General features: G+C 41.6%; 2 protein-coding genes across 3 annotated transcripts; one reads left to right on the plus strand and one right to left on the minus strand.

The window, feature by feature from the left end:
- Nucleotides 1–374: 374 nt before the first annotated feature.
- On the minus strand, nt 375–7,745 carry LOC146509840 (mitochondrial import receptor subunit TOM40B). 2 transcript variants are annotated; one of them, XM_085174374.1, is made up of 10 exons: nt 7,570–7,745; nt 6,939–7,138; nt 6,502–6,569; nt 6,323–6,415; nt 6,110–6,211; nt 5,777–5,882; nt 2,178–2,300; nt 1,968–2,044; nt 1,787–1,889; nt 375–1,694 (listed from the first exon to the last, which is right to left on the minus strand). In XM_085174374.1, exons 2-10 carry the CDS (start codon nt 7,120–7,122, stop codon nt 1,555–1,557), a joined length of 996 nt encoding a protein of 331 aa, XP_085030500.1. In that variant the 5' UTR covers nt 7,123–7,138; nt 7,570–7,745; the 3' UTR covers nt 375–1,554. The 2 variants fall into 2 exon arrangements, with proteins under 2 accessions (XP_085030500.1, XP_085030499.1); XM_085174373.1 differs by lacking the exon at nt 7,570–7,745 and adding an exon at nt 7,374–7,563.
- Nucleotides 7,746–7,942: 197 nt separating this feature from the next.
- Nucleotides 7,943–12,347, plus strand: fdxacb1 (ferredoxin-fold anticodon binding domain containing 1). The gene is made up of 5 exons (XM_085174363.1): nt 7,943–8,465; nt 8,591–8,747; nt 9,958–10,161; nt 10,273–10,431; nt 10,523–12,347. The coding sequence occupies exons 1-5, from the start codon at nt 8,288–8,290 to the stop codon at nt 11,742–11,744; spliced, it is 1,920 nt and encodes a 639-aa protein (XP_085030489.1). The 5' UTR covers nt 7,943–8,287; the 3' UTR covers nt 11,745–12,347.
- The last annotated feature ends 1,009 nt before the right edge of the window (nt 12,348–13,356 follow it).

Raw genomic sequence — 13,356 nt, forward strand, 5'->3', positions numbered from 1 at the left:
TGAGGTCTGGGCTTCCATCTATCTTTGTGCAGATTTCGGTATTTGAAACTTTGGCCTTGTTTAAAAGGGACATCCACCATTAAAACAGTATATCAGGGAAAATCATCACAACTTAATGGAAGATAATGGGAAGGAATATTTGCATGTGGATCCAAGAGTGGAAAATGTTCAGTTTAAGCAAATTCTTAATGAATCTGCAATCTTCAGCTCTAATGATTTAAGTGAAAATTATCTGGCTTTCGTGTTTGTGTCTTGCTGAGCTATGAATATGCAACAGGACGTAAAAAGGTACCTTGGTGCTGAGTTTAGGTTCAGACTTACTGTAGGTAGGTAACTGTCTGTTGAAATGCATGACATACAGTCAAAAGAAACAATGACAGAAATAACATCTTTAATAAATTAAGTTCAAAAAGATAGCCATCCCTTCCATTTCTCTCCATGCTGACTTTATACAATGAATAAATCATATATATGCAACATTTCCCAGTTGAAGAGGACTGTAAATGGTCGAGCGCAGTACGAGTAGTGCAGGTTGCATACAGTCAGTGTTACCAAATGCCTTCATCTATACAGTATACATACAGCGCAGTCCTCAATCAGCAGACTTAGTGCATAGCCTCTTTCTCAACCCTCAGAACCTTAAATTACTATATACAGTATGAAGCAGCACCTTTCTCTGTGTGGATTTCACACTATAATATGCCGGCACACACAAAAAAAGATCTGTACCCAATCAAACAAACATTCACCTACTCATGCATATTTTTTAAGGTTCTTACTGACGTTTTAACGTGAGCCGACCCATTTACTCATACTCAGATTCAGCATTTGCTGCCATTTGGAATGATCCTCTAAGCATTTGCTTGTGTGCAGATTAGCCCACACAGACTTTTTATGAGTAAGCGCTGAACTTTGTCAGTTTAATGCTTTCTCTGTTTGTGGTGGTTAGAGAGCACCAAATGATTGTACATTCAAGCTAAATTTTTATATTTTGGCAGGTGAGTTGATGAGCTTTGTTTTTAATTGATACTGGCGCTAATGTAAACCAATCACTGCCTGTTAGATGGGCAAACACATCTTTTGTAAGCATCTTGTGTAAATAGTCTATTAAAATTGTAGCTGATGGGCAAATACATTAAAAAGACTATTGTTCTTTAATACAGTGTACTTACATTAGATTTGTTTAGGACTACCCATAATATAAAATCTTTATTTTAACTTTACAGTACTGTATGCCTTTTATCCTTTTGGTTCAGTGTCCAGGAGTGGATGCACAGTTTGGGTTTAGGGAGACTGAAACATCTGTGTAGTCACATACTGTACGTGGAGCCCCTTGAGGTGCTCATCCACTCCTCTCAGTGCAATCCTCTTGTTGTCACTCAGTCAGACAAACATTGCCTCCACTTAGAGAGGTAGGTGACTTAAAGAAACAGGAAGTGTTTTGGTGAGGCTGAAAAAGTCTCGGAAGGTCACGTTGTTAATGAAGCCTCTGAAACGTGCCTCTGGACGGATATCAGGCAGCGGAGTGTAATTCCAGCAGGGGTTAGCTGATGATTAACCCACGTTGATGCCTAGACCCACTTGCAGTTTATCACCTTTATGATTTACAAAGGCACCCATAATCAGTGTGGCTGGGAGAGGAGTCAGGCGCTTCTCCAACACACCTCCTATTATGCACCGGCTGTTTATCATACCTGGATACACACAAAGAAACAAAAGACTCATGCATTGTGCTTTCATAATAGTTAACATCGCGCATGACTCAAAGTTACATCAGGAAATTTACCTCGAAAGACCATATTAGCCTCTGGGAGCTCCATCTGATACCCAAAGGATGTTGTGGTCTCCTGTGTCCTGGTACTGGCTTCAAACTCCACCCCTACTTGTATCTGCAAAGCACAAACATACATTAATGATATGCCACTAAGGTAAATGGTGTTTACGCTTATGGGTGGCACTGGCTGTACCTGTTTGTTGGCTCTGTGATAGTAGCTCGCATGGGCACCTCCTTTGCCAGCATTCAATGTTGCCACCCAGTTTGGTCCTGCATGAAGAGACAGAACACCCACCCACCACCCCCACTGTGGCTAAATCAAAGCTCAACAAAGGAGAGATGATACCAGCTCTGTTAAAATGTGATATGTGAGGCAGATTCATGAGTAAAAACAACATCTCACTTGAGTACTGTCCAGCCAGAGTAAGGATGCCTCCTTCTTCTGCTCGTCCCCGATGGTAGACCAGCTCTCCTCCTAACACCAGCCCAGAAGAAACGCTCTGCAGGAAATGCGCCACCAGGATAACTGTCCAGGAAAAACACACAGCAAGATAACAGAAAAATCATCAAGGGGCACGTCAGTGAAAAATACCAGAAAAAGTGTTAAATTATTTTCTTCTCATGTTGCGGGATAACAAAGAAAAGCCAACATCCACCCATCCATCTATTTCCTGTCACTCTTTCAGGTCCATGTGCAGCTTTTTAAGTAGAGATGCCCAGACCTGCTTCTCATCATAATAATCTGACAATACTATAATATTGGCCATATTATATTTACATTACCACAGTGAGAAGACTTTAGTCTCATGAACAACAAGAGCTAATTGTTATTTACTAACTACTCTTGAACTGACTGTTCAGTACAGAAATGAAGCCCAACAATCATGTTTTACAGTCCTGTGGTCTCAGCCTCAGATACTCAACTAATCAAAGTGATGTCATGACAAAAATGAACGACCAACAAAACATTTTTTCTCCTTCATTTTTGTCACACAATCTTGTGTTTCTCGCGGTTAGTATCATGGTTACTAGGCAACCTTAACAGTGCGACAAAGGCTAGACCGTCCCATTTCACAAGCCTCTCACTTCCGCACTTCTCGTACTTATAGTACGCACTGTACGTAGTACGCGTACTTCAAGCGTGCAGACCCTGAATTGGGACACAGCCTAAGTGTTCCCAAGCAAGCAGACGTCCCAATAGGACACGTCTGCAACACCTCACCTAGGAGGTGCCCTGGAGGCATCCTTTCAGATGCCTGAACCACCCTAACTGGCTCTTTTTAATGTAGAGGAGTAACTACCCTCCTGAATGACGAAGCTTCTCAGGGTGAATCGAGAAGTTGTTTGGAGGAAGTACTTCCACTGCTCCACTCTTCCTTTAATCACCTATGACAGCTTCACTTTCATGCTCATGTCTCTCTTTTCCACAACACACTGGTGTAGCGTTCACATCACTGCACCCTCCACGCCAAGTTGTTTATCAATTTGTCACTCCACTCTCCTCTCACTCGCGAAGGGGATGCCGAGATACTTAAACCCCTCCACTTGAGGCAACGACTCATTCCCAACTCAAAGTGGGCACACCTCTGTTTTCTGGCTGAGAATCATGGCCTCAGACATATAGGAGCTAATTCTCATCCAACCGCTTCACGCTCAGCTGCAAACTGCCCAAGGGCAAGCTGGAGGCCACCACCTGAAATCAATGACATGATCTGCAAAGCAGAGATAAACCTCTAAGACCTGCCAACCCTCAACCTTCCACCCCATGGCTGCTCATAGAAATTTTGTCCATAAAAATTATAAAAAGAATCAGTAACAGTCGGTCTTGGCAGACATCCACTGCGAATGAGTCTCGCATATTGCCAGCAATCCAGACTAAGCTCTCACTACAGATGTACAGGAACTGGGGCAGCCTGTGACCAGAGGTGGAGTGTTTTTTGCTTAAGTAACAGAGCAGACTGGTCATGCACACATCCATGTGCATGCACACGGCAAGTGCGGCAAGTTTACATTAATAAACTATAACTGAGCAACAGTGATAAAATGTCAGACTGAATTTAGGAACATAAGTCATCTGTCTGACCATGTTCAGCAGTTCCTTCAGCTCTCGCCTCCTGGGATGTATTTTCTCTTTTTCATTCTTAACCTGTGGGACTGTGCTCTATCTAACTTTGATGCCATGTCTCTCCCTTATTTATTCTCTGGTGAATTTGAATTCTTCTGCTTGTCACAGAGTTACCGTCAGAGTTACAAACGTATCTGACAGCTCAGGCGGAGTGCAGGATTCAAATATTCCACTGTGTAAACTTGAAATCTGTGTTACAGCTGACCCGTCTATGTATTGACGTTAGAATATAACAATGTCAACTGCCATTGCTTATTTATTTTTTCCTGTACGCCATGTAATACTACAATATTATTAAAGTCAAATCTAAGACACTGCTGATCTTTGAGTCCTATTATTGGTGGGTATTTTCAACTACATTTTCAAACGCTGCATTAAGATGAATGGAATCAACTTTTGGGGGTTTCCTTACCTGGATGATTGAGCGTGAATCAAGACAGATTAACTGCAGCATTTTGTCAAACAATATTATATCTGACAGAAGAAGAAAAAACAAACTACATGAAAGTGATCTCTGGCACTGCAGAGCTGTATGACTGCACTCGTGTTCATTGTGGACCATTTTGCATATTTTGACGAAAAACGATGAACACCGCAAATCCATCGGCTCACTTTGAGAGGTATCTCTATTGGCAGCATGGATGTTGTATTGTGACTCCCAGCGGGGTCTGGAAGGAAATCTAAATACATATTTAATGAAAGTAAGGGCACAAATAACTGTGTCCATGGACCAGATTTCCTAACACTGCATTACAAGCCCTCTTTTAGGGTTAAGAAACTACTGTCAGGGTTTAATGAGAGTAGCCACAGTGTCGTTTTTGTAGCTGAAAAGTGGGGACAATGCAGGTAACTTGGTGGCTGATCTTATGGCAAATGTATTATAGAAGTTACAACACAAAATGCTGGGAAATATTTAAACAAATCAAACAAATGTGATTTACTAAGGTTTGCTGCACAGTTTATCTGTGAATTTAACTCTAAAAAAATACCTGCCAGTGTTTCCCCACAGCCTCCTAGTACACACGCCTATGGTATCAACTCCAAAATCCTACGTCACCTTGTTCTCAACTTATAAAGTTATGCCGACAATAGCCTGTCAGTCTTTTATGGCTGCAGAGTAAAAAAAATTGTTATTTGGTGTAGGATTTGTGGAAGTTGTAGTTATGTAGTTTCTTCTTTTCTAAAAACGTCTCTATCTATCTATGAGTCCTACAGTATATACTGAAAATGTCCATCCAAATTCAGCTATTGATGTGACAATCATGTGTAATATTAACTTTAATAAGCTCCTATACTCTGCAGAAAAAGTAAGAAAAAAGAGCACAGCAACAATATCTTTATTAAAAACGATTGAGATCAGTTTGTTGTTTCTTCTACACATCGTACAGGTCAGCTGTTCCACACAGATCTGATGCTTGTAAGGTGGAATAGTTTGTAATGATGCGGCTTTCTTATAGATAAATCCTGCGTTCCACCTGAGTCTCAGTCCTCAGGACCTCATACAGCTCACAGCAGTTTCTAACCGATCAGTTCACCCTTGTAGAAGGCATATTCCTTCTTCTTCAACCTCCTCTCAATCATCTAAACTGCCCTCCCTCAACAGGTGTTCTCATTTTTCAGACATTACTTAGTGCGGGTAATTATAGAAAGGCTCTGACTGACTCTTTGTGTATAAATTAGCTCTCTGGGACCCTGGCAAGGACCTTTGCAGGTAGGCTGAGGGCTATGATCCCCCTGAAGCTGAAACACACCCTCTGCCAGGTCCACATTAGAAAGAGGGGAACTATCACTCCAGTGTAGAGCACTGTCTCCAACTTTCCATAGATCAGACTCTGATGGTTAATCCTCTGCTCATTTTTCCACCTGCCATTTCTCACCTGACTCTCTGAGGACGTCTGGGTTGGCCAACGTCACAGCAGCGGTAAAATCGTTCCCTCTGTACTCAGTTTCAAATTGCCACGTTACAAACTGGGACTGCTGGGTCTAAAACACATTGAGCAGTTCAAATAATGTTACTCTACAGATAAAGTTTATAACAGAAAATAGATCAGGTATCCTTTCATGGAGCATTATACATTACAAACAGAGAAAGTAAAGACAAATATTCTGAAGAAAGATGTCAAAGGTGTCAAGATTTGTAATAGCTGTAGGAGGGAACTGAATGAATGAATGAATGGCATGTGTACAGACGTCAGATGTTATGATCACACCTGAAACACTGTTCTGGCTCGCACGCGCTCAGTGAGATGCAGCAGAGCGTGGGCGTTCAGACTACCTGAGGAGTCCATCTCCCCGATCAACGCTGGAGCATCCTGAGATTTGACAAAGGAACAGAATGAGAGTGAACACAAAAAGGCAGCAGCTCGCTGTTACCATTAAATTTTTTTATTATGAAGATAGCTTTGTGATGACTCAAACCTGACCTTGTCTTTGCTATAGTCGTCACTCTGCAGGTGCTCCACGTGAAATCGATAATACGACGGACTTACAGCGCTGAGGTGGAGCGTATGGCTGACCTGAAAGCATTCCTTGGTTAATAATTATCGCCTTTAAATGCTACAAACTGTTTGCATCTAAATTAAAGTGAATGGAAAAAAATCACCTTGAAGAAGCTGCTCAGGGTTTTATTCAGTATCATCTTAACACCCTCAATCTGTTGAGGAAAGACGTCTGAAGAGGAAAAAACCAATCATGTCAAGAAACATTTAGATAATAGAATTTGTATTTCTGTAGCTGTTCACAGCTAGTAACAGAATTTAGAAACATGAGGACTGCTTTATTTAGCCTCAAAGGATTATGAGTAGCTAGAACCACACATTATACAAGGAAACATGGAGTTTTATCCACGGTTTTATCTTGTTTTTTTTTAAATAACTTTAAAATAACTTGGGTCAACCTTGCTGCTTTAGAAGTGCAATAGAAGTAAAACTGTAATTGACATTTAACCTTACAGCAAAACAGTTGCAACTGCAGCGTCTTTTTTGCCTCACTTTAAGCATGGTGAGCACTCCTCACTTCTCCTATGCTAACCAGTGATACCTTTGCAGCTCCTGTGCAACGAGTGAAAGCTGCCTGGGTTGGGAAGGCGGCCATCCCTCCTCTCCCAGCGTGGTGGACTATCCCAGTGAGCAGGGTGTGCGTCCCAGCGGGAAGGAGGTGGGTCTGTGGAGAAAGGCCAGTTCTGATGGCCCGGACTGGAAGACAAAGCCAGAACGCTGCCCATGTGGGTGCAACACTCCCTACAAGACACAAAGAGACAAAGACAAGATTTATTTCTCATACCTGCTAAAAAAGAAAAACTCTGTTGTGCAAGGATAGAACAGGGGAAGAGGACTAACCTCTTCTTAAGTGCATTTATGGGGAAAAAAACTGATGTTTATTATTTTTATTTAGTCAGCTTTGGGTTTGTTTGTTTTTTAGAAAACCTCAATATCAGAATTACAAATTGCATCAAAATTAACAGCACAAACCTACATTTTAAATGTATGAGAGCTTGTTATGTCTCATCATACTGGTTTCCAAGAATTTTAAAACCAGGTCTGCATGGCTCTGCACGTCATGCATGGTGTTCTGAGGTTTATATGAGCAGGTGCCGCAGATCCGTCGGCTAGTATGACCTTAGCATCGGTAAAAACAGACATGTATGTGTGCTAACTGTTCTACTACCTACTTCCGATTTGATCGAAAGACCTTAAAATCCCGAGCGGAAATGAGAACCGCACATCAGGAAAACTGTCAGGCGGATTTTCCCTTAATTTCTTTACAAACACCAACTTGAGATGCAAAGCCAGCTGATGCTGAGCTTCACTGATGCTGCAAATAGCTGCCTCGTGTGCCACCCCACAAATGCGTCCCTCTGAAACCACGGCGGGAACCCTGCGGATTTGAAAACTGCACACTTTTACACCTTACTGTATAAAACTAGCACTTCTGCGGCCAAGTTATTAAAATTGCAGCTATTGACTATTGGCTCCCGTTCAGCCAATTATTATTATTGTATTGATTTGATGTTTTGAGGCCCCGGGAGGGGAGCCTTTTGTTTCTAGTCGGACTATTTTATCTGCGACGCCGCTTCTAACGCAAGCTGCTACAGGTGAGCTCGGCTTTCACATACTGCGGAGCTCGAGTTGGAGAAGGTCATCAGCTTTTATTCTCCAACAGCAGCGGTACTAACAGCGTATCGCTCGCTCGAGCCTGTCTCAGGCAACAAAAACAAACAAAAAGCTTAAACATGGTTCCAAAACCACAATATTGACCCGTGAAGAAGACTGAAGGTGGCCGCTGTCACCCGCACACGCGGCTCATCCCTTTCAGGGACAGATTTTGGGGACAAGTTTTCACAGAGCTGAGTTTTTGGGAAGCAGCTTTGTTTGCGCTTTACCCTGGATATGTCTCCTTCGCGGGCAGTATTAATGGTGGGAGAAGGGAACTTCTCCTTTTCGGCCTCTGCCTGTCAGTTGTACTCCGGATCAGAGACCACCGTAACGGCCACTTGCCTGCAGCATCAGGAGGAGGCACTGCGGCACGAAGGCGCAGCTGATAACATCCAGACCATCAAGGACTCTGGTACGGCTTTTTACCAGCTGTAATAACTGCTGCTATTTTGAGTTTTATGGAGTTGTGCCCCCCTTCTTCTTCTTTCTTTCTTTCTTTTTTTTGCATACTATCTTTAACACTGTTTGTTCTTTCAGGAGGGACTGTGCTGTTTGAGGTGGATTGCACAAAGCTGGACGAATGCGCCTCTCTGCAGGGCCATCGATTTGACCGTGTGGTGTTCAACTTCCCTCACTATGGGCGAAAGAGTGGGGTTAAAAAGAACAGAGAACTTCTCAGAAACTTCTTCCTCAGGTAGGACTGCATCATGCCATGATCACAACATCATCACATGCATCACTTGCATTCATTTCTATCTATGCAAGAAGCCTAAAAGAGGCTGTTGATGCCTCAAGCTCATCATTATTGGGGCTTAAAAGGTTGTATGTGTTTTTCAGTTTGTTTTTATAACAGTTTATATCCCTTTTTATGTGACATGTACTGGAATAATTACAATTTATTGCCTCAATATAATTGATATCATCACTTAATCTTGCTTCTTGTGTCTACTTAAGGTGTTTTAGGCAACTAATGACCAGGTTATGAAAGCTTCTACAGGATGCTCAGACCCTTCTAGCTGTTATTTGATCGAATAGTTACTGATTTAAATAAAAATGTAAACAGTTTTAATGGCACAATGAACGGAGAGAACCTGAAATAATAAAGCTTGTTTCTCTGTGGTAAGGCCTTGTTACCTTGGGGAAAAGGGCAGATTTATTGAGAAAATAGCCTTTTACCCCCACTGTCACTATCAAAAGGTCAGTTTTTCTTTCTGGTTTTCTGATTTCTGTGGCAGTCTCAGCAGGAGGTGCGCCGGCCTGTCAGGAGACTGGGAGTCTCGCACTTCATTAAAAAAAATTTTCTGGCTTGGCACTGTGATCTCAAAATGATATCATCATTAAACTTGTTTATTGTGTCTATTGCAACATGTTTTTAAATTAAAAATTGGAACTGTTTATATCGGACAGTGAATGGTCGTGCTTGAAATTCTTTTTATTTATTTAGTATAATTCTGCAGAAAACATAAAATAATGAAGCCTGTGGTGACACGTTAATTTATCTTGCTACCTTGGAAAAAAGGCAGATTTATTGAGAAAACGGCTTTTCCCTAAATGCCAGTATTAAAATCTGATTATCTGCTATCCGATTTTCTTATCTGGTTCTCACTGAGTCTCACTAGCAGCACTGAAGCATGCCCGCCTGTGAGGTCGCTTGGTGTCTAGCACTTTATTAAAGTTTTTCCTTGCTTAATTGTTTCTTTTGATCTCTAATAAATAAAGAGGAAATAAACTTTTTTTTTCTTGCGATCACTAAATAACAAACCCGCTGTCATGAGAAATCGAGCTGTGTTATGGCAGGGTAACTGAATAATAACATTTGCTTCTTTGGTTATTAGAAAATAATCATTTATGTACATGTCATACATGTATTGACATTTTAAAATGTGAATTTGTTGTTCTTCCAGTTGTGTTCAAGTGTTGGCTGAAGGTGGGGAGGTTCACGTCTCCTTGTGCAACGGACAAGGAGGGACACCAGCGGACCAGCCAAAGCGAGAGTGGCACAACAGCTGGCAGGCGGTTGCCATGGCAGCGGAGGCAGATCTAATTCTGAGTGCCATCCACCCTTTTGAAAATGATAAGCACCAGAGCTACAAGTGCACTGGATACAGGTAAGGAATAAAGGTGAGTCTATGTATAAAAGCAACCCAGCTGTATCTCTTTGTGTGTTTTCCTTGTATGTTTGCATGCCTGGCACTAATGATGATATTGCTGCTGGACAGGAGCCAGGATAAAGGCTTCCATGTGGAGAAAGCTTTGGTCCACATGTTTACTCGCAGCATCCCCTACACCCCTGCTCATTTGCTGAAAGTGGAGGAGGTCGTTGAAGGAGAGAAAGTGCAGTACGAAATACCAGCAGAGCTCAGTGATTACATATTCAGGTACAGTAACACAGTGGCTACCCGGGTGTTTGCACCACCAACACACACATAAATCACATAAATATAATTACAACCTCTTTTCTTTCATCAGGAGATTTCTCTGCTCAGATTCTGTCCACCCTGTCAAGTTGGTGCAAGATTTTCTTCTCGAAGGTCTGATGAAGAAATGGCCGGTCTCCATGATGACAGAGACCATCCCCTTCCTCCTCACAGCAAAACAGCTGCAGACACACTGCTGTGGCATCGATAGCGCACAATGCTACTGGATCCACCTGCTTCAGAAAGACCTCACCTCTGACACTGATACCTCTGCAGACAAAGAAAATGATCAGAGACCCACAGAGACTCTGCTGCCCACATGTCTTGCCTCAAATAAAGGAGATAGGGTGAGAATCAAAGGAGTTGAGAGCTTCAGGTCAGCATGCTCTCTTGACATTGATCCTGAAGGGGAAAGTGGTATGCACATGCTACGTCCATCATTGCTCCCTCAGATGGAAGAGCTTCTCGCTAAAAAAGAGGCGATAATTAATGCCGATGGTCACGGTGACTGTGAGGTGAGTGATGAAAGTGAAGGAAATGAGAAGGATGAGTCCTGTGGGAGCTGTAATGGTGTTACCAGCTTGTTATATGGAATTAGTGGTGTGGTTTTTAGAAATGTACCCATCGGCCTCTGGGCTATGCCTGCCTTTCACGAGCTCCTCATCCAAGGTGTTTTTCCTTCAGAAAGTGAGCCGGGTAAATTGCTCGGAGAAAAGCTGGAAACGCTACTTGCTCCTTTTGGCGTCTCCATAGTAACAGAGCAGGGAGGTCTGCGTCTGAAAGCGCAGCCAGTGGGTTTGGTTGGTAAGGTGTTTGCAAGCGATGTAAGTGACAACAACAATCATGTCCGCATCACTGCGTCTCTAAATTTGGACCTACTCGCCGTGCTCCTGTTCTCGCTCCCTGACTGGAGGCTGCTTTGGTCACATGACCCACGTTTCTTAAAACAATTTTCATCCCACCCATCGCCGGGGACTCCGTTTCATCCTTTTTGCCTGTATCCCGAACCTTTCACCTTTGACATCAGCTTCTGGACTGGGCCTACGTGGGAGGAGAAGAATTTCCACGCGGTGGTCCGAGAGGCTAGTTGTGGGACCGTGGAGCAAGTTAAACTCATTGACAGGTTCTCACATCCTGATCTGAGCCAGACCAGTTACTGCTACAGACTCATCTACCACTCACACACACATGCTCTGTCACACACACGAGCACTCCAGTTTCACAAACACTTGGAGACTCTACTTTCCTCTCGATTACAAGTCACCATCAGGTAGCCATCACTTGAAACTCAGAGAAGAACGACGATTTACACTCTTACTCTTAAGAGGCATTATCTGTTTATATCTGCATAGAAAATTATAAATGTGTAATCTGCAGATAAACAGTGTTTACAGTTGTTGAGGTGTTGTTTGCTCTATTGTGTCTACATTGTGATTGTAATTCGGTGTATATGTTTGTGCTTCAAGGAAACAATAAATCTGTTATTTAATGTAAATTTTTGGCCTCTGGAGTTACTGTAAAAGAGTAAAAGACACATATGGTGCACCACATGGCAACATTGTTACACTGACATAAAGTAAACAATTCTCAATAAGAACAGACTGAGATTAGTTAGTGGTCACATTACACACACGTTGTAAAGATATAAAAAAAACTTTAAATAAAATAATTCCTTTAATTAACGGTGTCACAAAAGAATAAACGTTTACCACAGTACTCTGCAAAAGTCTTCAGCCACCCATAATTTCTTTATATTTGGTGTCCAAGGAGTCAGACTTTCTTGCAGTTTTAAAATAGTCTTTTCTTTCTGACTTCATTCAAACATAAAAAAGAAACCTAATAAGTGTTTTATCTACACATAATAGACAACCTAACAAAAAACTGTTTTAAATTGTACCTTTAGGCACTTTGTTACTAGCAGCCTGTTATGAAAGCACATAATTTGTTCCCATTCCTTTAGTTTAAACATGATGTTGATGTTATGGAGTGATGAATCCAAATTAAAAAAATGTTTTAACTCAAATTTTAATCATATGTACGGAGGAGGTCCGGAGAGATGTACAAGAGCCTCTCTCATTGTTCGGGCTGCGTTTCACCTAGTGGTGTTGTTAAAACTGGAGAAATAATAAACACAGAAAAAGTACCATCAGATTCTGATCCACAATGCAATGCTTTCTGGAAAGTTTCTGATTGCCAACAGCATTATTTTTTAGCATGTCAATGATAACAAAAACACTGCTAATGCAGTGAAACCATGGCTCGATAGAAAAACTCACAATGTAACACTATCATTCACTGATTGGTCTCCCCAATGCCTCAAAATTTTTGATGTTTTGAAGACATGACATGACAAGAAAGCGTTCAGGCTATGTTAAAACATAAAGGTGGTCACACATGTGGGGCAGCAAATGCAAAGGTTATATACATTTCACTAGAGCAGGTTCTATGAGTCACAGTACTTTCAGCAAGGAAAATGTGATGAAAATTATTACTTGTGAGATTTTTTTAAGATGTTTTAAAAAAAAATGTAACTTTACTTTGCAGCAACACAGATCAAATCCAAGGGAAGAGTTGCAGAGAAAAGATTAAATAGAGACAATATCATAAGATCTGAAAATTAACAAATGTTTTTAATAGTTGAAACAAAGTCGGTTCGGTGATTTTTGCCAAAAATTCAGAGATCAAAATGTAATTTTCGTAATTCCTCCTGGTTTCATTGAAAGTTTAGTCCGTGAACTGACCTAAAACTGGAACTAAAAATTTATCTTAGGTCTAATTTTCAGTAAGCAGTGATGCATGTTTTTTATTGAGAGCGAAAATTGCCTTTACAGAGTGCTGAGTTCGCGTTTATCTGAACTTCTCTGACCTTCCACCGCACACACATTT

Source organism: Neolamprologus multifasciatus, chromosome 10 (genome assembly GCF_963576455.1).
Source record: "Neolamprologus multifasciatus chromosome 10, fNeoMul1.2, whole genome shotgun sequence".
Lineage (NCBI taxonomy): Eukaryota > Metazoa > Chordata > Actinopteri > Cichliformes > Cichlidae > Neolamprologus > Neolamprologus multifasciatus.